The sequence below is a fragment of the Pelophylax lessonae genome (genome assembly GCF_965119305.1).
Source record: "Pelophylax lessonae genome assembly, chromosome: 2".
Taxonomy (NCBI): domain Eukaryota; kingdom Metazoa; phylum Chordata; class Amphibia; order Anura; family Ranidae; genus Pelophylax; species Pelophylax lessonae.
Window position 1 is genome coordinate 493253396 of NC_138769.1, and position 27968 is coordinate 493281363.

The 27968-nt window shown below is 45.5% G+C and overlaps 1 protein-coding gene across 1 annotated transcript in view; it reads left to right on the forward strand.

Moving 5' to 3' along the window:
- Window positions 1-1347: 1347 nt before the first annotated feature.
- Window positions 1348-27968, forward strand: part of ABCC4 (ATP binding cassette subfamily C member 4 (PEL blood group)) — a gene marked incomplete at its 5' end in the record, with an annotated part of 504496 nt that continues 477875 nt past the window's right edge. Inside the window, one exon of the mRNA XM_082245314.1 lies at window positions 1348-1415. Coding sequence (XP_082101440.1) covers window positions 1348-1415 — 68 coding nt within the window. The remainder of the gene's footprint in view (window positions 1416-27968) is intronic.

The window sequence follows — 27968 nt, forward strand, 5'->3', positions numbered from 1 at the left end:
TGAGACTGCTCCACTGCCTGCCATTATGCGGGGCTGCAGGCATACTACAAGAGATGCATTGCTGCGGGCATGGTACACCTGTACTATGCCTGCAGCACTGCATCTCCTGTACCATGTCCGCAGCCCCGCATTCTCCTGTACCATGTCCGCAGCCCCGCATTCTCCTGTACCATGTCCGCAGCCCCGCATTCTCCTGTACCATGCCCGCAGCCCCGCATTCTCCTGTACCATGCCCGCAGCCCCGCATTCTCCTGTACCATGCCCGCAGCCCTGCATTCTCCTGTACCATGTCCGCAGCCCCGCATTCTCCTGTACCATGCCCGCAGCCCCGCATTCTCCTGTACCATGTCCGCAGCCCCGCATTCTCCTGTACCATGCCCGCAGCCCCGCATTCTCCTGTACCATGCCCGCAGCCCCGCATTCTCCTGTACCATGACCACAGCCCCGCATTCTCCTGTACCATGTCCGCAGCCCCGCATTCTCCTGTACCATGCCCGCAGCGACGCATTCTCCTGTACCATGCCCGCAGCGACGCATTCTCCTGTACCATGCCCGCAGCCATTGCAAACTTATATTCTGAGGTTTTAATTACATTATTTTAATATAGTCATTCGTGAACTAAAGTGGGCCGGTCTCCAGGGCTGAAATTGAGTCCCACTCCAGCCCTGAGGACAAGTCACACAAGTGTGAAAGGGGCCTAAACCTAACAGTAGGGTGCCACAGATAGCCACATTTCATGCCTGCTCATTGCCTGGCTGTGCTGCTCTGTGGCTCCTATACTTTCTAGGTCAGTGCACCGGCCTGAAACAAGTATATCTATGAGGAAAGTCAGACGTCCTATTCGTACACTTCCTGTATAACGCATAACAGCCAAGGAAGTAGGTTAACAACTGCGGACTCAAGTTTTGTTCTAGGGAAGTCTCAAAGCCATTCATTTTCCCAGCAGCACACCGCCTGCTGGCTGCGTAGAAGCCGACATTGCAGGTACAGCCTTTTACAAGTAATCCTAGCCTAGTCACACTGCGCTGAGGTAACCAGAGCGAGCGGCCTCTCAAGGCCTCAACACTTCCTTACCACCTCACCTCAGGAGAAACAACAACCTCTGAGCGAACGATTCCCCCTTATCCCTCTTATGTGACGCCTCCCCCCTCCCGCTCAGTCGCTTTCAGCATCCGTCCAATAGTAGGCTGTTATTCCAGAGATGGGCGTGACGTTGTGTGGCAGTGTGCTGTGCTGCTGCTTGGAGCCAGGCTGGGTAGTAGAAGCGGCAGGTTTAGCATAGTGCTGCACTTTGCTCAGTTCTCCGGTCCGGGGCTCTCCTGGTGACCATAGGGACGCTGTGATGACATGGAGAACAAGGAAGGGAAGCCGAACCCCCTGGGGACCGCTAACTTCTGCTCCAAACTCTTCTTCTGGTAAGTGAGTGAGTGAGTGGCGCTGTGTCAGGGGAGTTCTGTTCCAGATGACGGGACAGTCTGGGTACTTCTCCAATGTATGGACCTTTCTAAAGAGCGCTTACACAAGTCAGTCTAGCACGTGGCCTTAATGATGTACTACTTGTAGTTGTGAGGTCACTGTACATTCTGTTACCTCATGTACTCATCTGTAAAGGGTTCCCCCAGGGCTGCTGCCCCTTTCTATAACCGTTCTCCTTGTCACCTGCATGTTCTGACTGATAAAGGTGTTATGGGCTCCTTCCCTGTAGTGGATGAGGTTTGATGGCTCCTTTCCTGTAGTGGAGGAGGTTTGATGGCTCCTTCCCTGTAGTGGATGAGGTTTGATGGCTCCTTCCCTGTAGTGGATGAGGTTTGATGGCTCCTTCCCTGTAGTGGATGAGGTTTGATGGCTCCTTCCCTGTAGTGGATGAGGTTTGATGGCTCCTTCCCTGTAGTAGATGAGGTTTGATGGCGCCCGCCTTCTCTGTAGTGGATGAGGTTTGATAGCTTCTTCCCAGTGCTGGATGGGGTTTGATGGCTCCTTCCCTGTAGTGGATGAGGTTTGATAGCTTCTTCCCAGTGCTGGATGGGGTTTGATGGCTCCTTCCCTGTAGTGGATGAGGTTTGATAGCTTCTTCCCAGTGCTGGATGGGGTTTGATGGCTCCTTCCCAGTGCTGGATGGGGTTTGATGGCTCCTTCCCAGTGCTGGATGGGGTTTGATGGCTCCTTCCCAGTGCTGGATGGGGTTTGATGGCTCCTTCCCAGTGCTGGATGAGGTTTGATGGCTCCTTCCCAGTGCTGGATGGGGTTTGATGGCTCCTTCCCAGTGCTGGATGGGGTTTGATGGCTCCTTCCCAGTGCTGGATGGGGTTTGATGGCTCCTTCCCAGTGCTGGATGAGGTTTGATGGCTTCTTCCCAGTGCTGGATGAGGTTTGATGGCTCCTTCCCTGTAGTGGATGAGGTTTGATGGCTCCTTCCCTGTAGTGGATGAGGTTTGATGGCTCATTCCCTGTAGTGGACGAGGTTTGATGGCTCCTTCCCAGTGCTGGATGAGGTTTGATGGCTCCTTCCCTGTAGTGGATGAGGTTTGATGACGCCCGCCTTCCCTGTAGTGGATGATGTTTGATGGCTCCTTCCCAGTGCTGGATGGGGTTTGATGGCTCCTTCCCAGTGCTGGATGGGGTTTGATGGCTCCTTCCCTGTAGTGGATGAGGTTTGATGGCTCCTTCCCTGTAGTGGATGAGGTTTGATGGCTCCTTCCCTGTAGTGGATGGGGTTTGATGGCTCCTTCCCTGTAGTGGATGAGGTTTGATGGCTCCTTCCCAGTGCTGGATGAGGTTTGATGGCTCCTTCCCAGTGCTGGATGAGGTTTGATGGCTCCTTCCCAGTGCTGGATGGGGTTTGATGGCTCCTTCCCAGTGCTGGATGGGGTTTGATGGCTCCTTCCCAGTGCTGGATGGGGTTTGATGGCTCCTTCCCAGTGCTGGATGGGGTTTGATGGCTCCTTCCCAGTGCTGGATGAGGTTTGATGGCTCCTTCCCAGTGCTGGATGGGGTTTGATGGCTCCTTCCCAGTGCTGGATGGGGTTTGATGGCTCCTTCCCAGTGCTGGATGAGGTTTGATGGCTCCTTCCCTGTAGTGGATGAGGTTTGATGGCTCCTTCCCTGTAGTGGATGGGGTTTGATGGCTCCTTCCCAGTGCTGGATGGGGTTTGATGGCTCCTTCCCTGTAGTGGATGAGGTTTGATGGCTCCTTCCCAGTGCTGGATGAGGTTTGATGGCTCCTTCCCAGTGCTGGATGAGGTTTGATGGCTCCTTCCCAGTGCTGGATGAGGTTTGATGGCTCCTTCCCAGCGCTGGATGAGGTTTGATGGCTCCTTCCCAGCGCTGGATGGGGTTTGATGGCTCCTTCCCAGCGCTGGATGGGGTTTGATGGCTCCTTCCCAGCGCTGGATGGGGTTTGATGGCTCCTTCCCAGCGCTGGATGGGGTTTGATGGCTCCTTCCCAGCGCTGGATGGGGTTTGATGGCTCCTTCCCTGTAGTGGATGAGGTTTGATGGCGCCCGCCTTCCCTGTAGTGGATGATGTTTGATGGCTCCTTCCCAGTGCTGGATGGGCTTTGATGGCTCCTTCCCTGTAGTGGATGAGGTTTGATGGCGCCTTCCCTTTAGTGGATGAGGTTTGATGGCGCCTTCCCTGTAGTGGATGAGGTTTGATGGCGCCTTCTCTGTAGTGGATGAGGTTTTTATGGCGCCTTCTCTGTAGTGGATGAGGTTTTTATGGCGCCTTCTCTGTAGTGGATGAGGTTTGATGGAGCCTTCTCTGTAGTGGATGAGGTTTGATGGAGCCTTCTCTGTAGTGGATGAGGTTTGATGGAGCCTTCTCTGTAGTGGATGAGGTTTGATGGAGCCTTCTCTGTAGTGGATGAGGTTTGATGGAGCCTTCTCTGTAGTGGATGAGGTTTGATGGCGCCTTCTCTGTAGTGGATGAGGTTTCATGGTGCCTTCCTAGTGCTGGCTGAGGTTTGATTGGTTCTTCCCAGTACTGGCTGAGGTTTGATGACTTCTTCACAGTACTGGCTGAGGTTTGATGACTTCTTCACAGTACTGGCTGAGGTTTGATGGCTCCTTCCCAGTGCTGGCTGAGGTTTGATGGCTCCTTCCCAGCGCTGGATGGGGTTTGATGGCTCCTTCCCAGCGCTGGATGGTTTGATGGCTCCTTCCCAGCGCTGGATGGGGTTTGATGGCTCCTTCCCAGCGCTGGATGGGGTTTGATGGCTCCTTCTCAGCGCTGGATGGGGTTTGATGGCTCCTTCCCAGTGCTGGCTGAGGTTTGATGGCTCCTTCCCAGCGCTGGATGGGGTTTGATGGCTCCTTCCCAGCGCTGGATGGGGTTTGATGGCTCCTTCCCAGCGCTGGATGGGGTTTGATGGCTCCTTCCCAGCGCTGGATGGTTTGATGGCTCCTTCCCAGCGCTGGATGGGGTTTGATGGCTCCTTCCCAGCGCTGGATGGGGTTTGATGGCTCCTTCTCTGTAGAGGACGATTCTGTGTTACTTCTACAGGGTGATGTTTGATGGCTTATTCTATGTACTAGGTAATGTTTGATGGCTAACTCACAGTACTGGATGATGTTTGGCTTGTTCCCTGTACCTGGTGATGTATGATTTCAGGTTCCCTGCACTTGGTGATGTTTGATGGCTCATTACCTGTACTTGATGTATGATTTCAGGTTCTCTGTACATGATGATGTTTGGCTTGTTCCCTGTACCTGGTGATGTATGATTTCAGGTTCCCTGCACTTGGTGATGTTTGATGGCTCATTACCTGTACTTGATGTATGATTTCAGGTTCTCTGTACATGATGATGTTGGATCACTCGATGCCTGTACTTGATGTTGATCAATCCATACCTGCACTCAGTAATGCTTGATTTCAGGTTCCCTGTTCTTGGTGATGTGCAGTACTGTACAATAGGTTTAAGCAGATGGGAAGAAATGCTGTAAAGCAAGAATGTTCTCAAAAATATATATTTGTTTATTTTTATCAATTTACAAAATGGAAAGTGAGCGGACAGAAGAAAGATCTAAATCAAATCAATATTTGGTGTGACCACCCTTTTTTTTTCTTTTTTAAACCAGCTTGTTTAATTCAATCAGGGCTCTATGGGGCCAAGCTATTACTTCCAGGACTCCTTATTCTTTGTGCTGAAGATAGTTCTTAAAGTTTTGTAAAGCACTGCACAAACTGTTGGCACTATATAAATCCTGAATAATAATAATAATAATAGAAAAGTGAAAATAAAGTGGAAGTAAACCCACTGCTTTAACAGTGTCAAACCGTTACATTCTTGGCACATGCCGGAATTGTAACACTCCCATTGGTTGTGCTCTCCACCAAAGTGTCAAACCATTCAATTGCTGGTGTCATAACTGATCACGTGCAGCATCATGGCAATTGGGGATTGAACAGAGGCCAAGATGACAGCTTCCTTGGCTGAAAATGATAGGAGGGTTTACTTCCACTTTAAGGGCAGACTTTTTTTTTTTTTCATAGCAAAGATGTAATACTTACCTGCTCTGTGCAGTGATTTTACACAGCAGCCCAAATCCTTCTCTTCTCGAGTCCCCATCTGGCCCTCACTCCTGAGCCACTTCTCTGTGTGTCCATGCACGCAGGGAGCGTTGCTAAGCCTCACACCCACTCCCCATTGGCTTACTGCCTGTGATTGGCTCCCACTGCTGTCTCAGCCAATGAGGAGGAAGAGACCATAGCTACCCGCTGCTCTTGTGCACATCATTGGATCGAGATGGCGTTTTTCACCTTCATGCATAGAATGTGTGAAGGTAAAAAATGACCCTTTACAACCACATTTAGATAAGTATTTGCCTTTATTTCTGTGCTGGATGATGTTTGGTGGCTTGTTCCCTGTACTTGGTGATGCTTGATGGCTTGTTCCTTGTGCTGGTTGATGGCTCTTTCTTTGTACTGGGTGACGTTTGATGGCTCATTCCCTGTACTTAAAAAAGTAAATATTGCAACTCTCCAATACCCTATACATAAACTAATATCAGTGTATAAAACTCCCCCCTTGCTTCAGGGAAAGCCTTTAGGGCTCTTTCACACATATAGTCTGTCAAATGGACTCTGCTTTTCTCAGCGGGGGATCGATCTGCCGATCCCCCGCTGAGCAGGAGAATGACAGCTGTTCTCCGCACTCCGCGGAGACACAGCTGTCACAGCCCCATACATCTCTATGGGGGAATCGGATTGGAACGGACCGTCGGTCTGTTCTCATCCGATCCACTGGACGGATGGAAAATAGGGTTTCCATCCGTCCAGATTTGACGGATCGGGTGTCAGCGGACATGTCTCCGCTGACATCTGATGCCCCATAGGGATGCATTGGGGGACCGTTCAGATCCGCCTGTCCGTTTTTTTGGTGGATCTGAGTCCCCGTTCACACTGGGGCGACCTGTGAGGCGACCCGGTCGCCTCACAGGTCGCCGTAGGTCGCCTTCCATAGGGAAGCTGCGGACCCGTTCTAATAGGAGCGACACAAGTCGCTCCGACTTAGAAAAAGGGTCCGGAGCTTCTTTCGGGTGACCCGGAGGCGACCGCCATAGACTTCAATGTTATGAAGTCCGTGGCGGCCGCTCCGATGTCTCCCACTGAACTGTAAACACAAATGATTACATTGTATCTTTTCTTTCCCTCTGCCAAGGAAGTTTAACCTCTTAAAGACTCCCTCTGCCGGAGGAAGGAAGTTTAACCTCTTAAAGACTAAACCATTTTCCTACACTTGTTGCTTGCAAGTTAAATCAGTTTATTTTTCCTAGAAAAGTAGTTAGAACCCCCAAACATTTATATATATTTTTTTTAAGCAGAAGCAGAGACCCTGCAGAATAAAATGGTGATTGTTGTAAATTTTTATGTCACACTGTATTTGCGCAGCAGTCTTTCAAACGCAATTAATACACTTTAATGAATAAAAAAAATAAAACAAAACCGTAAAGTTATCCCAATTTTTTTTATAATGTAAAAGATGTTACACAGAGAATCGTGATCTTTATTCCAAGCAAAAAAAATCGTGGTTCTCATTTTGGCCAGAATCGTGCAGCTCTAATATATATATATATATATATATATATATATATATATATATATATATATATATATATATATATATATATATATATATGTATATGTATATGTATATATATGTATGTATGTATGTTAAAGGAGTGCTTCTCAATTTACTGTTTTATTACTATTTGGTGTTCCCTTCACTGGAACTAAGGGGCAAAGCCCAACCCTTGGAAAAAAAAAAAAACCCACGCCATAATCCCCCCCTCCGCCAAATGATTTGGACCAGTGCACTAAGCAAGGTTTATAAAGACATAGATGAGCAAGTTTGGAGTGGAGGAACTTGACTGGCCTGCACGGACCTCAAACCTAATAGAACACCTTTGGGATGAATAAGAGCGGAAACTTGGAGCCTGACCTCAGAAAATTACTTCTGGAAGAATGGTCAAACATTCCCATAGACACACTCCTAAACCTTGTGGACAGCCTTCCCAGTAGAGTTGAAGCTGTTATAGCTGCAAAGGGTGGGCCAACTCAATATTGAACCCTATGGACTAAGACTGGGATGCCATTAAAGTTCATGTAAAGGCAGGCGTCCCAATACTTTTGACAATCTAGATTATTTGGCATGTATTAAATTATGGTTACTATACATTTGTATTGTGACAAGCCTAATTTTTTCAGTTTGGTACATACAAGTGTAGCAAACTAGAACTTACATTCTATACAATTGTATCAAAGTAGAACTTGCATTCTGCCTTGGTGGATAAGTACACTAACTTTTTCGAACTTGACACAATGCATATTATGTTTTATCTATCATTGTATTGGTTAATGGTTAATTATATAGATTACCTTCCTTGATGAGTTCAAAGATTATCTAAGAAGAGACTACTAGGATAACCTTTTCTCTCCTAACTCAGTTGAAAGAACATTGTAGGAGCCTCTGCACTGCTGAAGATCAGCAATTAAGAAGTATTGTAAACATCTTATTTCCAAGTATCCATGAATATCTGCAGATTGACATCCCCCCCCCTGCAGGAATTGTTAAAATTGGGAGCCAGGGAGGACTTTTAAGCGGAGTTCCAGCCACAAAATCGACCTAATCGATTTTGGGGCCATCCAAATTTGTTACCTGAAAAACAAATGGGTAGTTATGATTTATTTTTTTTACTTACCTTATTATTGAAGAAAATATACTCACCTTTCCTTCCACTTCCTCCCTCTGCGGCCGCGACCCACGCCGTCACTTCCTGTCCCGCAATGCGTCCTGGGAGCTCTTACTCATCACTCCCAGGATGCAATGGGCAGTGACGTAGGTGGCCGGCCGCTCCGCTCATCGCGTTATTTGCAAACAGGAAATAATGCGATGATAGGCATCCCTATACTATGCCGATTGCATAGTACTGGGCATGCGCGAGATTTTGCTCAGCATTCACCGGCCCCCCTCCATCTCGAACCAGGAAGAAGGGCATCCATTTACACACAGCGGCTTCAGGGGAACCCGGACAAAGATGGCGGCGCTCAGGACACATTTTATAAAGTAAGATTTTATAATTGCCAATCGATTACTATACTGTAAAAAACCGGATTAGTTGATGTATGGGGGGGTTTGTGACAGTTTGGGTAGTATTGATAAAAAAAAAAAAACGATTCTGTGGCCGGAACTCCGCTTTAAGGCTAGCTCTATAAAATCAGATTTTTCTTGTTCAGCCCTGCAGGAAATAGATTTCCCTTCCATGCTAAACAGCAAAGATGGATGCATCTACTTTGTTGGCTGTTGTATGTAGATAGACAGCTGCTGCATCTGCAACTCTCTGAATATCCAACCAGATACTATAACTGATTGGATGCAGTCACTGACAATTTTTCTTATTCAAACATCTTATTAAATAATTTACATGCCATAATTTACAATATGACATAACAGAAAAGTGTCAATGCAAGGAGAGTAGTAGAAGAGTGCACTGTTAGCTATGCGGATCTAAATGCAAATTCCTTGCAGGGGATAGACATTAAAAATATGGTTTAGGTATGGCATGCGATAGCAAAAATGTGAGACGCAATAAATGTGTGCAATGTGAAAAAGCCAGCAATTGAATGGTCCACCCCAGGCATGGCTCATGGGTTCAGCCGACAATTATTTATCAGTTTTTCATTTGAAGCCTGTTGAGCCAGGTGGTTCACACAAGACCCTCCACAGCTCGAATATCAGCCTATTCAAACCTGCAATCAGTGTATCACAGGTGAAATGCGTAGGCTCCTTCATTGTTTACATCTCAGCCTCAGGTCCAAAAAAATGGTTGAAGATAGTATTCAACTACAAGTGCAGTTATATTATTGAATGTTTTCTCCAGTAAGATCTACGAGCCCTTGTGCTGGACTTGTAGTCTTTCCACTCAAATGTCAAAGATCTGAATGAATCTGTTAATATATGACTCAGCTATGCAGGTAGAGCCACGCACAGCAGCATCAAATTCAAATGCTGACAGAAAACTGCAGGGAGAAACACCCGGTGATTCGGGGGGTGGGGGATTAGGGAATGTGACCATGTTTTACATCACCGGGGGAGGGGGGGCTGTGCACCATTCGGTAGGTTTGACATTTCCCACTTTGTCATAACTTATCTGGTTGTGCTGGTGTCCTGGCACCTGGGCTTTTGTCAGCCCATTCACTGTTGCAGGGATGCACAATTTGTATTACCCAACCCCCGGGACATGCAGCCCTGATGCAGGCAAGAAGCAGGGCTCACTTTGTAAGCATGTAATCATTCAGGCTGCCGTCCGATTGCTTCCAGATACACGGTTAAAGTGCGCCCACTGCTATGCATCCTGGGCTACGCTTGCCAAACTGCGAGCACTGCAGGGTAGAGGAGATGGAGGAAAGCAGACAAATTGGCTGCAGTAAGGGGCAGGTTGGTGTTCGATGTAGCGCATCACTCAGTTTTTTTTTTTTTTTCCCACTGAACTTCATTTAAAGTGTATAAAAGTGCACTTTGTCACTGTACAGCAGCATTATATGCTGCACTGCTGTGCAGGGAGGGACATGTGATCCTGTACAGTGCACTGCGATAAAATGCTGCATACCTGCATTTTATCTCACCCCGCTGCAGCGCTGCTCCAGGCTGCGTTGCAGTGTGAATGGGACACAGAAAACGATTGCACATTCCACAGTCCTCTGACAGCTACCAGCAACTATGTCCCATCCTGATAAAAGTATAGTCCATATTCCTATCGCACACCTTCCTGGTTTGTAGGCTCGTGTGTACTGGGTGCTATCATCACATGCCTGACGAAGGGGTCCTGTGCGGCTCCGAAACGTTACACTATATATTTTTCTGATGTGATCTTATCTGGAATAAAGTTTTTGGACTGCTTTTGCAAGATCCTTGGTGTGCTGGCGAATATGTATCTACCCATCCTGAAAAGGTCTGCTAGTCTTGCACCTGTGCAGGCATGAAGATGTTAGCAGGAGGAAAGACAATGTACCCATACGCCGCTGCCTGCTTCCGGGTTTAGGGTGCGCACACTTGAGTCGCTCTGATTAGAACGGTTCCATTGCACTGAATGGAGCGTGACTTGTCAAGTCGCCCCAGTGTGAACCGGCTCTTAGAGCTCAAGTGGCTACAAACAAGAATAGATTCTCCACTATTGTGGAGGGAGCTATTTAGTTTCCATTTAATGTGGCCAGAGTGAAGTGCTGGAAGTGTATCGGCTGTATGGACTCACCTGCTCAGTTGAAGGTGACAGGTATGCAGGGACAGGCACACAGCCCCTGGCGCTCAGCGCCTGTGCATTCAGCTCCATGTAAATTTGATTCTTCCTCATTCTCCAATGAAGACAAAGACAAAACATAGAGTATATTCTTAGAATGTAAAAGTGTTAGAACGTCTAACAATTTTTTTTGTTGTTGATTCCTTCACATCGTGATGACAACTACTCCCTCCTATTTCTTGAAAAAGAATAATAACCTAGAACCAAGGTCTCCAAACTGTGGCCTGGATGTGGCCCTTTGCTTGTCTTTATCTGGCCCTTGGGGCACTATTCTTACACTGACACGAACAGTGGGGTACTATTCCTCCTACTGACACCAAGGATGGGGCACTAGTCCTCCCACTGACACCAACAATGTAATGTTTTCTACTCCTAATTGACCACCAAGCCTTTGGCATTGTTTACTCCCACTGATGCCAGGGCATTTTCTACTCCCACTGGCTACAGCCTGGCCCCCCTAAAGCTTGAAGCGCAGTAAACTTTCTCTTTGTTTCGAAAGTTTGGAGACCCCTGACCTAGAAGTATTTTTAGCACTTTCCCATACAGTCCACAACTGAAGAAAAGGCCCTTGTGGGCCATGCCTTGTTAATGTAACGGAAGATAGAATTTATCTAACATGGAATAAGTGGCATTGTAAGTAAACTGAAAAGTCACCTCCCACACGCACTCATATGTAGTAAAATCTTTCTTTTGTGTACATTTATGTGCATTTTATGAGTTTTATATGTGTTTTTTTTTTTTCTTCATGTATTTTGTACTAGGAAAGATATCTTACTTGGCATATTTATTTAATATGCAGGTAGCTGAATTATACTTTGTGCATTCACTATTCATTTTACCAGGCCTGCTTCAAAGAGAAGTGCGGAATTAGAAATCAACAAACACGCATACTCACCTAGGTGGATGCAGCATTGATCCGATGCTGCATCTGTTCCCCACCACCTCTACACAGAGAACTGGGCAATCAAAGGCCGCTGATTATTCAGTTCTCTGTCTTCAGTGAGCAGAGAGTCCGTGACTCTAGTTTCAGTCATCACTCTGTGCTCTGCCCCTACAGTGCTTACTGAAGCGCCAAGCTGTGGAGGAACAGTGCAGGAGCTGCTGGCTGAGAGGCTGAGCCAGCTGCCGGTCCAGGCGTCTGGGTAGATCCTGGCATTAAAGTTGTGATCTCTCCAGAGCCTGGACTGGCATCAGCCAACATTTTGCTTTAGCCTGCTGTCACAGGAATACTGGTCACAGGAGTGCAGAACTAAGTGCACTCCTGTGATCACCAGGGGAAGTAGGACCAAAAGACCTTTGGCCCTATTTTTCCTTTAAAGTAGAACTAAAGGCAAACTTTGTTATCCATTTTGGATAGAGTTATGGAGGCTTATAACTCCCATCAATTTTTTTTTTTTTTGTCGCTGGGGAGATTTTCCTTCACATCCTGTCCCATACCCAAACAGGAAGTCAGAAGAAATCCCTCCAAAGTGTGGGAGTCCATTGTTGTCCCCAAAGTCACCAGAGCTAATGTCCCCTTTAAAAAATTTCTCTCTATTGTTTGGAATTTTGTTTCACTTTTCACTCTGAGTGATAACAGCAAACATGACTGACAGAGAGAGGGAATCTCCCTAAAGGGCCGTACACTTGGGCCAAATATTGGGTGGCAGTGGCCGGTTCAATAGAAACCGTCCAACATTTGACCCGTGTGTACAAAGCTCGTTTAGCTGCACTTCTGCTATGGATCACAGGAGTGTAGTTCATTTTGCCATTTCGTCATTGCGACAATGGAGTCTGGATTTGCCAGGTGCCTGGACCGACAACCGACTCAGCCTCTCAGCTGGCCACTCCCCGCTCCTCCACAGCTCAGCGCTCCAATGAGCAAGGAAGGAGCAGAGCAGAGAGCAGCTCTCTGCTCGGGGAGCTCTGAGAACCGAGCAGTTGGCTGTGTTTGATCGCTCGGTTCTCAGCGTAGGGCGCCGGGGGATAGATGCAGCATCCACCTAGGTAAGTATTAATCTAAAAAATACTGCAAGTCTATACTTCTCTTTTAAGGTTTTTTTGCTGTCTCTTGGCAACTTGACGTTTCAGCTCCCTCCATAAATTTTCTATAAGATTAAGGTCTGGAGACTGGCTAGGCCACTCCAAGACCTTAATGTGCTTCTTCTTGAGCCACTCCTTTGTTGCCTTGGTGGTATGTTTTGGGTCATTGTCTTGCTGGAAGACCCATCCAGGACTCATCTTCAGTGTTCTAGCTGAGGGAAGAAGGTTCTAATCCAAGATCTTACAATACATGGGCCCTGTCTATTGGCCCCTCAATGCAGCAAAGTTGGCCTGTACCTTTAGCAGAGAAACAGCCTCAAAGCACCATGTTTCCACCTGTGTTCTTGACTGTAGGGATAGTGTTCTTAGGGTCATAGTCAGCATTTTTCATAGATCTGTAAAGAAGAGTGGACTAAAATCCCTCCTGATGTGTGCAAACCTGGTCACTAGAAACGTCTTACCTCAGTGCTTGACAACAAGGGATTCTCTACCAAGTACTAAGTCATGTTTTGCTTGGGGATCAAATACTTATTTTACTCACTGAACTGCAACTCAGTTTTATAACATTTGTAAAATGTGTTTTCTCTTACGTCCTCTGACAGTCGCCGCCCACTCATTCAGTCTTCACCAATGGGTATTGACGTCTTATCCATAGGAGCAAGCTAGGCATAAGACTTGTTAAAAACAAAGTAATTTACATAGACACACCTATGGGGGCTGTCCCACTGGTCCAATACCCCCCTGCTATCAGCCATCCCAACTCAGTTTGTCTTCTGCCTAGTTAGGAGTAAGATAGGCTTCCCTGTGCTGGGGCTACATGTCTCAGCCTTTCTTCTGTTTTATTACTTTTTATTTTCTGCAAAGTGTTTTTTTCTTTGCACTACTAGACTAGAGCGGTGAGTGTGTCCTGGGCCTTCCGGCATCAGGCTTCGGTGGTCCAGGTGTGCAAGGCTGCGACTTGGTCATCAGTGCACACCTTTTCCAAATTTTACAAACTTGATGTTCTGGCATTGGCTGATGCCTCCTTTGGCGGCAAAGTTCTCTGTGCGGCAGTGCCTTAAGTGGACCCTGGTTTTGCGGGTCCCTGGCTGTTGGGGTTGTTTTCCCCTTGTTTATTTGCTTTCCTGGGTTGTTGCTCCAGTTGCGCCTTTTTTTATTGCCCAGAGGATTTCTGTTCAAGTAAGCTTCCTTTCTCTGATTTGGGTGCTGCGTTGCCTTTGTGACGGTAACGTTTCCCACCCCTCATGTCTACACTGCTTTGGGACATCCTATTGATGAAGACTGAATGAGTGGGCGGCGACTGTCAGAGGATGTAAGAGAAAACGGAATTTTTGTAAAGTCTTACCGTAAAATTTCTTTCTCTGAGTCCTCTGACAGTCGCTGCCCCCGCCCCTCTATTGGGGTTCTTTTGGACTTTAACTGCTTGCTACCAAACTGAGGTGGGATGGCTGATAGCAGGGGGGTATTGGATCAGTGGGACAGCCCCCATAGGTGTGTCTATGTAAATTACTGTGTTTTTAACAAGTCTTATGCCTAGCTTGCTCCTATGGATAAGAGGTCAATACCCATTGGTGAAGACTGAATGAGTGGGTGGCGACTGTCAGAGGACTCAGAGAAAGGAATTTTACGGTAAGATTTTACAAAAATTCAGTTTTTTTTTTTTTCAAGATTTTTGGTTGATCTTCTGTCTTTATACTTTAAATTACACCTATGATAAAAATTATAGACTCTATGAAATTATAGTGGGCAAACTGCAGGGGATAAAATCATTGTTATCCCCCTGTATATTGCAATATATAGGGCTGCACGATATTGACAAAAAAATCACATTGCAATATTTTTTTTCCCAACGATATATATTGCGTTATTTTTTGTAGCGGATCCTCTTCATTGCGCATTTTTAGTAGTGATTAATGTTGGCTGTGACTGAACGGTGAGCGCCGTGAGCAGCGGCACAGCAAACCAATGACGTGTGACTGTGCACTGTGCAGGCACGCTGAACATGCAGCCTTCTGACCATACAGGGTTAATGTAGGGCAGTACTGCAGCCTTCTGATTGTACCATACAGGGTTAATGTTACAGGGTTAATGGTAATGTAGGGCAGTACTGCAGCCTTCTGATTGTACCATACAGGGTTAATGTTACTGTAGGGATTCAGTGCAGCCTTCTGATTGTACCATACAGGGCTAATGTTGCTGTAGGGATTCAGTGCAGCCTTCTGATTGTATCATACAGGGTTATTGTTACTGTAGGGAAGTAGTGCAGCAGCCTTTTTCTGATTGTACTATACAGGGCCAGCCAGGGTTAATGTTAATTTAGGGATGGGAAGTAGTGCAGCAGCCTTCTTCTGATTGTCATTGTACCATACAGGGCAGGCCAGGGTTAATGTTATGTAGGGAACTGGAGGTTAAGAAGACAGTGTGAGTGTGGTGGTGGAAGGCAGAGAAGTCGGGACTCACAGTGGTGGTAGAAGAATACAGCCCGACATCCATCCCACATGTTCAGTCTGCCCTGCAGCTAGTTCTCCTGACTGAGAGGTGAGCGCCGTGAGCAGCTGAACAGCGAACCAATCACGTCGTGAGTAGCGGCACAGCGAACCAATCAGGTGTGCAGGCACGTGTGATTGGTTCCCTGTGCCGCTACTCACGGCGTGCTGCTCACCGCTCAGTCAGGAGAACTAGCTGCAGAGCAGACTGAACATGTGGGACGGATGTCGGGCTGTATTCTTCTACCTTCTACCAGAGAAAAGGGTTTGTTGTATGGGCGCTTCAGTGGAATATAGCAGGCTTTAGGTGAGACACTGCACTTCGGCAGCACTGGAGAGGAGAAGCTGCTCTGAAAGTGATAAAGATAAAAAGACAAGGCGCCTCTAAGTGCAGTAGGCTCGGAGTATTTATTAGGTTAAAAGCACTCACATTTGGTAAGTGTGACATGGGCATAGCAAAGATCTGTCTGGAGTCTTCCTATCCGCTGTGCTGAGTGGTTGCAATGGGGACATCCGGTGATCCGCTTCCTGTAGATGCGTCCTTTCGTCTGTGTCTCAGCCTGGTCGGCATGAGATTTCCTGAAGGCAGGGTGTGAACGCAGCGGCTGGTGTCCAATAGAGCAGGTGGTGGGCGGTTACATGTTTCGGAGCTCAGCTCCTTCGTCAGGTCTGACGAACGAGCTGAGCTCCGAAACATGTAACCGCCCACCACCTGCTCTATTGGACACCAGCCGCTGCGTCCACACCCTGCCTTCAGGAAATCTCGTGCCGACCAGGCTGAGACACAGACGAAAGGACGCATCTACAGGAAGCGGATCACCGGATGTCCCCATTGCAACCACTCAGCACAGCGGATAGGAAGACTCCAGACAGATCTTTGCTATGCCCATGTCATACTTACCAAATGTGAGTGCTTTTATGCTTTTAACCTAATAAATACTCAGAGCCTACTGCACTTAGCGGCGCCTTGTCTTTTTATCTTCTACCTTCTACCACCATTGTGAGTCTCGACTTCTCTGCCTTCCATATCGCATGTTCTGGCGATGTGACTATCCCCCACGCTCGCAGCACGATATCGAATATCGTTCAGCCCTATTGCAATATATTGTATGTGAACCAACAACTCCTGTTTTTACCAAAAGTTGGTAGAAGTATGTAATGGTGTACTGTATGTAGAGGTGCTGTGCATTTGTTTAGCCCACATATTTTACAGCGTCTTCCTCTGAGGTCTATTCACATCTCTGTAATACACATGTGCACAGAGTAGTCATTATTTTAAATGGTATTTAATTTACATTTTGTGTGAAATGGTCCAATTTTTGATGCACCAATCGCTATTAAAAGGCCTATTGATGACAATGACCAAGCATGAACATGCAGACAGAAAAGTGTATAAATGTCCTAACCTAATTTGAAAAGCTTAGGATAGGAACTGCAGCAATATTTGAAAAGGAGCAATCTTTCCTCTGTCTGTACACAGTAACTGTCCATGTGTAGCATGGTAGGATGGTATGTATATGAAGTCATTCAGCATGCTGCCTTTGTGACGTTTTTTTGCTGTCACATGCAGACGTGCTGTCAGTAATGTTATTGTTTATACCGACACACCAGCTGCTGCTTAATAATCGTAATCCTATTTTCTTTTGTGTGATTCCCTGGAATCAAAAGAATAATAGCATTATTGTAAGCCTACGTTTACTTAAATAAAATAAAAAAACCAGCACAAGAGATAATATTTACGTTTTACCTTTAATGTGATGTGTCCCAGAGGAGGATTTCTGGTAAACCAGGGAACAGCAGCACAGAATTAGTATTATCCCTTGTGCTGGTTTTTATTTTTTATTAAATGCATTTTATAAGTAAATGTTATCTAAGTAAAGCTAACTTTTAAACTTTGAGCAAATTGGAAGTTTTATTTCGTAGTGTATTTTTTCCTAACTGTGCAAATGAGGCAAAATTGAAGGTTCTCCTTTTATTTTCTCCTACAGGTAGGATGTTTTTTATTCTTAAAAAATAGAGTGGTTTGGGAACATAAAGCATTATGGTCACTAGATGGCGCTGAAGATCATACTGATTTCCTGTGATTTTCAAGATATATCTAGTAGCCATAATACAGTATTTTCCCAAAACCACTGTGTTTTTTATTTTTTTTTTATTTTTTTTATGAATGAATAAGATTTGACCTGTAGAGAAAATAGCTTAGTAACAATCAATTTTCCCCCATTTGTACGGAATAGATGTAAAGCTTTGCAGGACAAATAGCTCTGTGAGTTTTTTCTTTTTTACACATATACCCCTTAGTGTATGAAATCCATAATTTCTGCATTTTGAACAGATGTTTGTTTATTTTTTTTAATCACAGGTACATGTATAGCGCCATAAATTTTATAGAGCGCTTTACATACTTTATTAAACATTCACATTAGTGCCTGCCCTCTAAGGTACGTAACTCACATGCACATACTAGGGTCAACTTAGATAGGATCCAATTAACTTACCAGCATGTCTTTGGATTGGAGCGTGGTAGGAAACCGGAGAATTGCGAGGAAACCCACACAGACACATTTTTCAGCAGGTGCATCGTAAGGCTTTATTTTGAGGTGTGGTTGGGGGGGCAACAATGGGTGGTTAAGCCACGTTTTGGCCACCCACCAACTGCCCCCCCCCCAAACCTCTCTAGGCAGCAGACCCAAGTTTTTACATGCCAAGGGTGTGGCGCTTTACTTAGTGCCTTCTGCAAAGTTTACTCGACATGTAACAATTAAGATGGGCTCAGGCATTTTCGGGATCATAGTTCCAACCCACCTGCCTGATTCCGCAAGGAAGCCGACACTGCACACCTCCAATCACAGGCATTGAGACATTTACCAATCTGTGCAGCTGCGGACCAAGAAATGTCTCGCTGCCAATGATTAGTGTCAATGACAGTGTCGGGTGCCTGGCAGGATCGGGCAGGTGGGTTAGGAGTTGCTAGGATCCCGAACATGCCTGAGTTCAATTAGTGGTCGGCAAGCTTGCTGAATGGTACACATTCAAGTAAATAAAGTGCATGCATTTGCAGTGCGCTTGTCTGAAAGAATAGGTTTAAAACAGGCGGTGAGGAGGCGTCTCATTGCTTCCTTATCACCTGTCTGTAGTCTCTGTGATGTGATATGAACACAAATCTGGCTTCAGAGGAAATGGAGATTTAGACGCATGTCTAAGTCCACCCTAAGAACATAGCTAAAATGCTCTTTAACAAGTTACGTATTAATAAAATATCGCTAAAGTTTGTCAGAGCAAAATACAAAAAATATGCAGTACATTTCTGCAATACGTGCACATTTCTTGTATTTTATCTCTTTAGAGACCCTGCAAGTACAAAATTTATACCTATTGATCAGCCTGAAATTCACTCATAATTTAGGCCCCTTTCACACTAACGAACCGTTCATATCTGCCTGTCAGTTTTTCAGGCGTATCTGAACGGATGCCCTATGCATCTCTATGGGGCATTGGATGTCAGTGGAGACATGTCCGCTGACATCCGATCCTGTCCGTCAAATCTGGACGAATGGAAACCATATTTTCCATCCGTCCAGCGGATCGGATGAGAACAGACAGGCGGTCCGTTCTCATCCGATTCCCCCATAGAGAACAGCGGGGACCTGACAGCTCTGTCTCCGCACACAGCGCGGAGACACAGATGCCATCTGCCTGCTCAGCGGGGATCGGCAGATCGATTCCCCGCTGAGAAAAACTGAGTCTGCCAACGGACTCCTATGTGCTAAAGGGGCATAACTATTGTGCGCTGACAACTCAGTTTTCTGGGCTGAAATAAAAAGAAATTGTCAGCCTTGGCCTGTTGTCTTTTTGCTAAATTACATAATCTCTCGCTTTTTCCTCATCTGTACAACATATCGAGAGGGTGTATTGTAATCCTAGTTAAGAACTGGGGGGGGGGGGGGGGGGGCTGGTTAGACTTCTCAAGACAACACAGTCAGGCTGAACAGGAAACACGATGGCTCTGAATTTCTGACAGGACTAATTGGTATTTGTTGTACCTATTGAGCAGATATAACAAAAAACTTTCAGTGGCATATTTAACAGACCAAAGGACGCAAAAAAGAGAAGTTCAGTGTTAGAGTTTACATACATTTTGAATTTATTTTAAAATTCTGTTAGGATGACTCCCTACAATCTATCTTTGTATTATCTTCAGAAAATCCTCTGCAAAGCAGGTTTATTGTGAGAGTTGAAAGTTCTAAACTTTGAAATACACAGGTTATAATTGCATTATATATATTACATTGAAATGGGCACAGTGAATATGTCTTCAGGGACTGGAAGCTGGAGGAGGAGTATTTAGAGCAGGGGTCTTCAAACTATGGCCCTCCAGTTGTTCAGGAACTACAATTCCCATCATGCATAGTCATGTCTGTGAATGTCAGAGTTTTACAGTGCCTCATGGGATGTGTAGTTCCACAACAGCTGGAGGGCCGTAGTTTGAGGATCCCTGATTTAGACAGTTTAAAGCAGTAGTTCCCAACCTCAGTCCTTCACAACTTGAGCACCGGAAGATTTTACCCCCTTCATAACCAAGCCATTTTTTGCTATCCAGCACTTGGTACTGTAACTGGTAATTGCGCAGTCATACAACGATGTACCCAAACAAGCATTTGATCACCATTGTCTTTTTTTTTTTTTTGTGTGATTTAAACAAAAAATCCAGAAAACTTAGATTTTTTTTTTCTGTCATTTTACATATCCAAAAAAAAAAAAAAAAATCTAAATTCTTCGTAAATTTTGGCCAGAATCTATTCTGTTAAATATTTTTGCTAAAAAAAAAATAATTTATAAGTGTTTATTGTTAATTGTGTTTATTGTGTATTGTTAATGCCTACAAAGTATGGTATATATTCTCAAATATATATTTTTTTTAGACCAGCACCAGACCAGCTGGCAGCGATCAGTGACTTATAACGGTACTGCGATAGTGCGGCGGTCAGTCTGACACTAACTGCCACTGACATCCCCAGTGCCATTAATACAGTGATCAATGATAAAACTATACGTTGTCACTACTAATGACACTGGTTGGGAAGGGGGTTGACATCTAGGGTGATCAATGAGCTGAAAGTGTGCCTAACTATGTGTAATGTGTGTGTACAGTGTGCTGCTTTTCACTAATGATCCCTCAGAAACTTGACATCGATCCCTAGCTCTGTGTACCAACATAGAGATCTGGGCTGTAATTACACAGTCGGTCAGCAGGTCCCGGCTGTCAATCACTGGCTGGGACTTGCTGACATGCACGCACCCTAAGCCCTGAAGTAGGCAGCGATGTACGGGTACGTTGCTTTGTCTACAGCTGCCGCTTGTCCGCAATGCATTGCTGGCAGCAAATGGTTAGGTACCAATAACAGGCCTTGTTTGTGGATTTTTGCTTAGATAAAATGGTTGTCATAAATATCAAGGCATTGACACTGATTTAAAGTGCCTGTGCAAGGTGAAGGAAAACCTGAAAACATGGCCTGTTAGGGGTATTTGAGGCCTGAGGTTGGGAACTACGGTCTTAAAGAAAACATCTTATATACAGTAGATATGAAGATAACATGACAAGCTTAGTCTAGATTCACACTAGCAAGATTTTACTGTGGTGCGTAAAACTTTGTCATCCGTGTTTCCCACACTCGTATCACACTGCTCTTGTTATCTGCTGCAGGTGTCAGTGCAATGTTAATGACACCGCAAACGCAGGTCACAAACGCAGTGTGTTTGCCAGCACTGAATCACTTGGTACAAAACAACCATGCGATCCGGTTGCAGTGCAGTTCTGCATGCATGTATTTGGTGTGATGTGGTGCGATTTGAGCCCATTTAAAATGGGCTCCATTAGCACCGCACTGAATCGCATGTGAATGGAACAGGAATGTGGTGCAGTTCCTGTGTAGGTATCTTGGAATGGTGGCAGCACCAAGAGAGGGACCTCTGGGGGGGGGGGGGCTCTATGTTCACTGTGCAAAAGAGAAGCTACATTCACAGAGCCCAAGCAGTGTGATTAGCACTAAAGCTAATTAAAATATTTCGACATAGAGTCTTATTCAATATTTATGTATATGTATAATTGTATGTGAACCATCACACATTTAAGATTTCTGTACAAATCTTTCTTACCGAACGTAAAATTTAATTGTGTTTCTTCATGTGACTGTTATTTAGGTTTATTAAGAATTAGGCACTGGTAGCATTTTATTACTGTTTTGCACTTTACATAGTTCGGTTGAAAAAAGACACAAGTCCATCTGGCTCAACCAATAAAAAAAAAAAAAAAAAAAAAAAAGCAGCATTGAAAACCCAACCATACAATCCCATATACACAATCTTATACCCGCAGTTGATCCAGAGGAAGGCCAAAAAACCCCAGCAAAGCATCATCCAATTTGCTACAGCAGGGGAAAAAAAAATTCCTTCCTGATGCCCCGAGAGGCAATCGGATATTCCCTGGATCAACTTTACCTACAAACATTTATATTAAGTACACCCAGGAAAGAATCCAGGCATTTTTTAAAGCAACCTAGTGAGCTGGCCAGAACCACTTCTGGAGGGAGTCTATTCCACATTTTCACTGCTCTTACTGTGATGAAACCTTTCCGTATTTGGAGATGAAATCTGTTTTCCTCTAGACGTAAAGAGTGCCTCCTTGTCCTCTGTGTTGACCTTAAAGTGAATAACTACACCAAGTTCACTATATGGACCCCTTATGTATTTATACATGTTGATCATATCCCCCCCTTAATCTCCTCTTCTCAAGAGACTTTAAATTAAGTTCCTCTAATCTTTTCTCATAGCTGAGCTCCTCCATGCCTCTTATCAGTTTGGTTGCCCTTCTCTGGACTTTCTCCAGTTCCCCGATATCCTTTTTAAGAACTGGTGCCCAAAACTGAACTGCATATTCCAGATGAGGTCTTACTAATGATTTGTACAGGGGCAAAATTAGATCTCTCTCTGTGGAGTCCATGCCTCTGTGCAGGGCTGCTGTTAGAAATCACAGGGCCCCGTACAGCCTACCTGGCAGGGCCCCCACCTTTTTTTTTTTAACAGTCTTGTTGGGGTGGCTTTGTTGAAATATCAGGCCCCTGATGTCTCACATTTGAAACAGAGAAAGGGACTGAGGACAGTGATTTTCCAGTCCCTTTCACTGCAGCCTCAGCTGCACTGAACATTGAATAAATGGGAAGGGCTCTGAGGCTCCATGCTCATTCACAAGCTGAAGCATAGTAAACACAATTTACTAAGCTTCAGTGATGAATAGACACCGTGAGTAATTGGTGCTAATCAGGGCTGCTGTTAGAAATCACTGGGCCCCATACAGCCTACCTGACAGGGCTCCCTTTCCCCTATCCAAAAGTGAATGAGGACATAGATCTATCAGTCTTTCTCTGTAGCCTCAGTTGCACAGATGAATTAATGGAATGCGTTCCGAGGCTTCCTGCTCATTCACAAACTAAAGCATAGTAAACAACGTTTACTATGCTTTAGTGATGAATGGACACATGAGTGATTGGTACCGGTCGCTCACTGTGTTCATTCAGGAAAGGAAGGGGCTCCTCTTGAAACATCCCCCTGTGTGCCCACAGCAGCTGCTGGTGGGTGGGAAGCTGGCAGCGCTGCAAGAAAAAGGGGCACACAGGGGGGCCCGAACAGCAGATGGAAGAGGCGCATGTTCCCAGAACCAATCCCCCCTGCATTGCAGCAGGAGGCGGAAAGAAGAGAAGCTGGTGGCGCTGCAGGAGAAGGCAGAAGAGGATCGGTGTCTGCATTAGGACAATTTAGCTGGACATCCTGCTGAGCAGGTGCCTGGGCCCCTTTCTTGAGCTGATGGGGCCTGGGCCCAGTACAGAAGACCTGGCTGTACTGCCTTACCAGCGGCCCTTCTTCTGTTAATACAAGAAAGGACTTTGCTTGCTTTGGAAACCGCAGCTTGGCATTGCAGGCTATTATTAAGCTTAGGATCTACCAGAACACCTAGACTTTATGTAATAATTTATAAATAACATTTGCAACCTCTTCTCCAAAATTTAGCAGTCTTGCTGCCTTCCTTTTTATTAGCATAATATCCTTTTATTAACCAATAGACCAATCGGCATGATTCTAGTATCTGACGCAGCTTACATGTCAAGTGACATTTTAGTGGTAGTTAACCACAGCAGAGTTTAAAAAAAAAAAAACTTTGTGCTCTTTATGCAACTGCATTGCATAGGGATGCACCGAATGTTCGGCGGCCGAACATTATTCGGCCGAAAATAGAAAAAATATCACTTTCGGTGTTCGGCCGAATAAGTCAAAAGGCCGAATAATTTTGTGCCGAACAATAGGACTGACAATAGCAAAAAAGTTGGGACTTTAGATGAGAGACATAATTTGACCAGACTGATGGAACAAAGTAATTACATTTATTGATGTGCACAATATTACATGTGACAGCATGATATGTAGATACAAACATCATAAATACATGGTATAAAATTCAATGGCAAGGTTGAACACCCCCAAGTCAGATTCAATTAAACCAGCATGACAATGTAAAAGAGTAACAGAGTATAAAAGTACATCATAACCATTAATGACTGACGCGTTTCGTGGACTGAATTTTCCACTTCTTCAAGAGTAGGTATATGATCGATATCTATAAAAAATGTGTATAGGAAACATTGTGTTATATGATGGTAAAAAGACTGGGAGGGGGGGGGGGAAGGGGGAAAAGGGGAAATGATCCCCCATTCCCACAAACTTACACAGTGAGACTGGCGGTGAAGCAAAACTGGAGGCGGAGGCAGAGACCCAAACGCCTCCCACGGGAGCTGAGGGAGCATAAGGTCCATGGACAGGGCGAAGGACGCCGCACACAAGGGAAATATAGATGAAAGTGATGAGATTGATGCTTGTAATCACGTAAATACCGTATCTATATGGAATGAGTAAAAGGAAGTGATTACTGAGTATATAATAAATGATTGTATAGAAGTATCTATATGGAATGAGTAAAGGAGGATATATGAGAGTATATATTATATAGATTGTATAGAAAGACTTCATACTAACTTGCATATTATTATATAAAAATTGTTGAGTAAGGTATATAAAGACTTCATATTAACTTGCATATTATTGTATAGAAATTATTGAGTAGGGGTATAGACTAAGAAAGCGTGGGTAAAAAACACAGTCAAGTAAGTAAAGAGATGGTGATATAGTATACCAGTGAGAAGGTGAAATAAACCAGTGACCAGGTTGAATGAATTGAAACCGAGTGGTGATTGTGCTGATACTGTGAAATGTTGGATAAAGTAAAAAGCCGTGAGCCTGTGAAAAATAGAGAGGTGAAAATGTGAATTACCCGAATGAAGAGATACCATAAAGAGCAGAGAGTGTGCTCTGACTTCGCCGTTGGCCACCGACACTAGGGCTCCCAGCGTCACGTCAGTGCATACATGAGGACCCGCGGGAACGGCAGGCAGATTGCCAAGCCATCCACCGGACTGCCTCTAAATGCACTGAGGTGGAGAAACAGCCGTCGGCGTGTTGGCGCCAGAATGACGTCACACGTCGGCGCAGGGCGTGGCGCCGATGTGCGGCGGTAACGCCCACCCGCCCCCCCGCGCCCGAACAGGCGTAGGGAGAGCGGGGGGGAGGCCGCCGCACATCGCAGCTCCCGAGGAGGACAGTAGGAAACGTCCCCGCCCACCAGCAGGCACCGCCAGAGACGCTGTGCAGCAAAAAGTAAAGACTGGTGAACCAGTCGCCAATTGATACAATGTATGTACAGAAGTGGCATATACATGGAGTATGAAAAATATATCAGGTTCATATATGTGTTAGGAGTGCAAAGAAACCCCCAACTGGTCCGGAGGGAATCTGTACTGACACAGCGTATTGGGCTAAGGGATATAAGCCACTATATACGGTCAGTGCACAGTGACACAATGTTATATAACCCTGTCTGTCAATGTTATGTCTCTCCATCCCTGATTCGGTAAGAGAGGAGGGGGAAGGGCGGGACTTTAAATGAGGCGCACGGTGGGATTTGCCGTGCGTCTCCATCCCTAATATCAATTGACAATAGCAAAAAAGTTGGGACTTTAGATGAGAGACATAATTTGACCAGACTGATGGAACAAAGTAATTACATTTATTGATGTGCACAATATTACATGTGACAGCATGATATGTAGATACAAACATCATAAATACATGGTATAAAATTCAATGGCAAGGTTGAACACCCCCAAGTCAGATTCAATTAAACCAGCATGACAATGTAAAAGAGTAACAGAGTATAAAAGTACATCATAACCATTAATGACTGACGCGTTTCGTGGACTGAATTTTCCACTTCTTCAAGAGTAGGTATATGATCGATATCTATAAAAAATGTGTATAGGAAACATTGTGCACACCTGATTGGTTCCGCTGTGCCGCTACTCACGGCGTGATTGGCTTCCTGAATGTGCCATTGAAAAAACTAGGGAGGAGAGTAAGACTCACTGAATGTGTGGGGCGGGCTGCAGTGCACGAGTGAGTAATGTATGTATGCAGCTGTGCTCCTTTCCAGGCTCCTACTAGTCCCACCTCCAGCCTCCTACTACCACCACTATGAGAGACTGTCTGTCACTGTATAATCTGATCGAGTCCACACTGACACTGACTGACTGTCACTGAGTAATTGATGTTACCATATTAACCCTGACCTGCCCAGTGCCCTGTATCTGCAATTAAAATTTACAAGGCTGCCTGCATGCTTCCTGATTTCCATTCCCAGCATCCTTCCCAATCCCTACAGTGTCACTAACATTAACTCTATGGTACAAGGCTGCAGTGTGCACTGAATCCCATTCCCTACAGTAACATTTAGGGAGAGAGAGAGACATGAGAGGACAAGAGAGAGAGAGAGAGAGAGACATGAGGACAAGAGAGAGAGAGAGAGACACACGAGAGGACAAGAGAGAGGACAAAAAATTGGCAAAATAAATGGAAAAAATGCGAAACACTGCGTTCGGTATTCGGCCTTCGGCCAAGCATTTCATTATTATTCGGCTTCGGCTTCGGCCAAGAATTTCATTTCGGTGCATCCCTAGCATTGCATACTAGCATATTATGAAATACTTACCTTAGAACGAAGCCCTCCAGCAGCGTGCTGTCCTTACTAAAAGAGCTAACATGCCCGCAAACACAATGCTTCCTTCAGCTATCAATCTGACCAGAAAAGAGAGACCGAGTCGGGAGAGCCTCGGCTCTCTTGCACATCTCTGGATCGTGAATGGACTCCGATAAGTATAAGGGAGGGGCAGGGGAGGTTTCTGCTACTCAGAAGGCTTCCGCAGGGGTGTCAAACTGGCGGCCCTCCAGCTGTTGCAGAACTACAAGTCCCATCATGCCTCTGCCTGTGGGAGTCATGCTTGTAACTGTCAGCCTTGCAATGCCTCATGGGACTTGTAGTTCCACAACAGCTGGAGGGTCACCAGTTTGACACCTTTAGGGAAAAAAAACTTTTGGCTTTAGAACCACTTTAAAGCTCAACTCTGGTCAGTTAAAAAAACATATGTCCCCCCCCCCCCCACGTATAATAGGATTTCAATGCGGTAAATCCCATAAAACCACTCCCCTTCTCCAGTCCTGTGGCCATCCCATTCTGATTCAAAAATGGCTCATTTACCTCTTTGGGCATCAGGCTTTGACCTACAGATGCCTTAGTGGTCATATGTGAACAGGCACAATTTTAAAGCATGCGATTTAGGTTGTGGAGCTTTAAGCTTCAAGGTGCTAAATGCTCAGGTGTGAATAAAGGCTAATATAATGCAATTTCAAGATTCTCTTTAAAAATGGCAAAAGGAATGAATGTAGGTGAGGCTGGGGCTTCTATATTCACAGAGCGACTTAAAGTGGAACTAAAGCTAACTTGAAAAAAACTGCGAGCAGGCAGCTCTTTATTGCAGAAGAGCTATGCTACGTCTCCTTTGCAATAATACACAGATATCTGCCTGCTTGCAGCAATTTATAGAATGTACACTGAACTGAGCATGCACAGCTTGGTGTAAATTCCCAGCATACTCTGGCTGTGCTTGCATGACAGACTAACCTGCGCATGTGCAGGGTGACGTCAACCCCCCTCCGGCCAATGAAGAGGCCGAAAACCCTGCACCCAGGGAGATGACTGCGGCCAACAAAGGACCGAACTGTCACATAACAGGAAGGTTGATGTCCATATAGCCCTTTTAACCACTACCATACTGGCGCATTGTAAAATAACGCAAGCAGGGATGCTTCCTCCCTCTGGGCGGAAGTCCTATAACGTCCGACTGTTCTCGCCGCTCTCCCGTACCCCAGGGGAAGCGCAGCACGGTGGTCAGGGATGCAGTGTGTCCCACAATAAAAAATGGCTCTTTACCATGTGACCAGCTGTGTCCAATCACAGCCGACCACATGGTGATCGGGAAAAGAGTGTCACTCTGACACAGTCCATCCCCGATCAGGGTAAATAGCCAATAAAATTGTCTCTTTACTACGTAACCGGCTGTGTCCAATCACAGCCGGTCACAGAATGTCAATAAAACCACGGTAACTAGTTTTTACCGTGCTCTCCTCCTCACACAGGATCGTTACCGACCAATAAAGAGGACCTGTCAC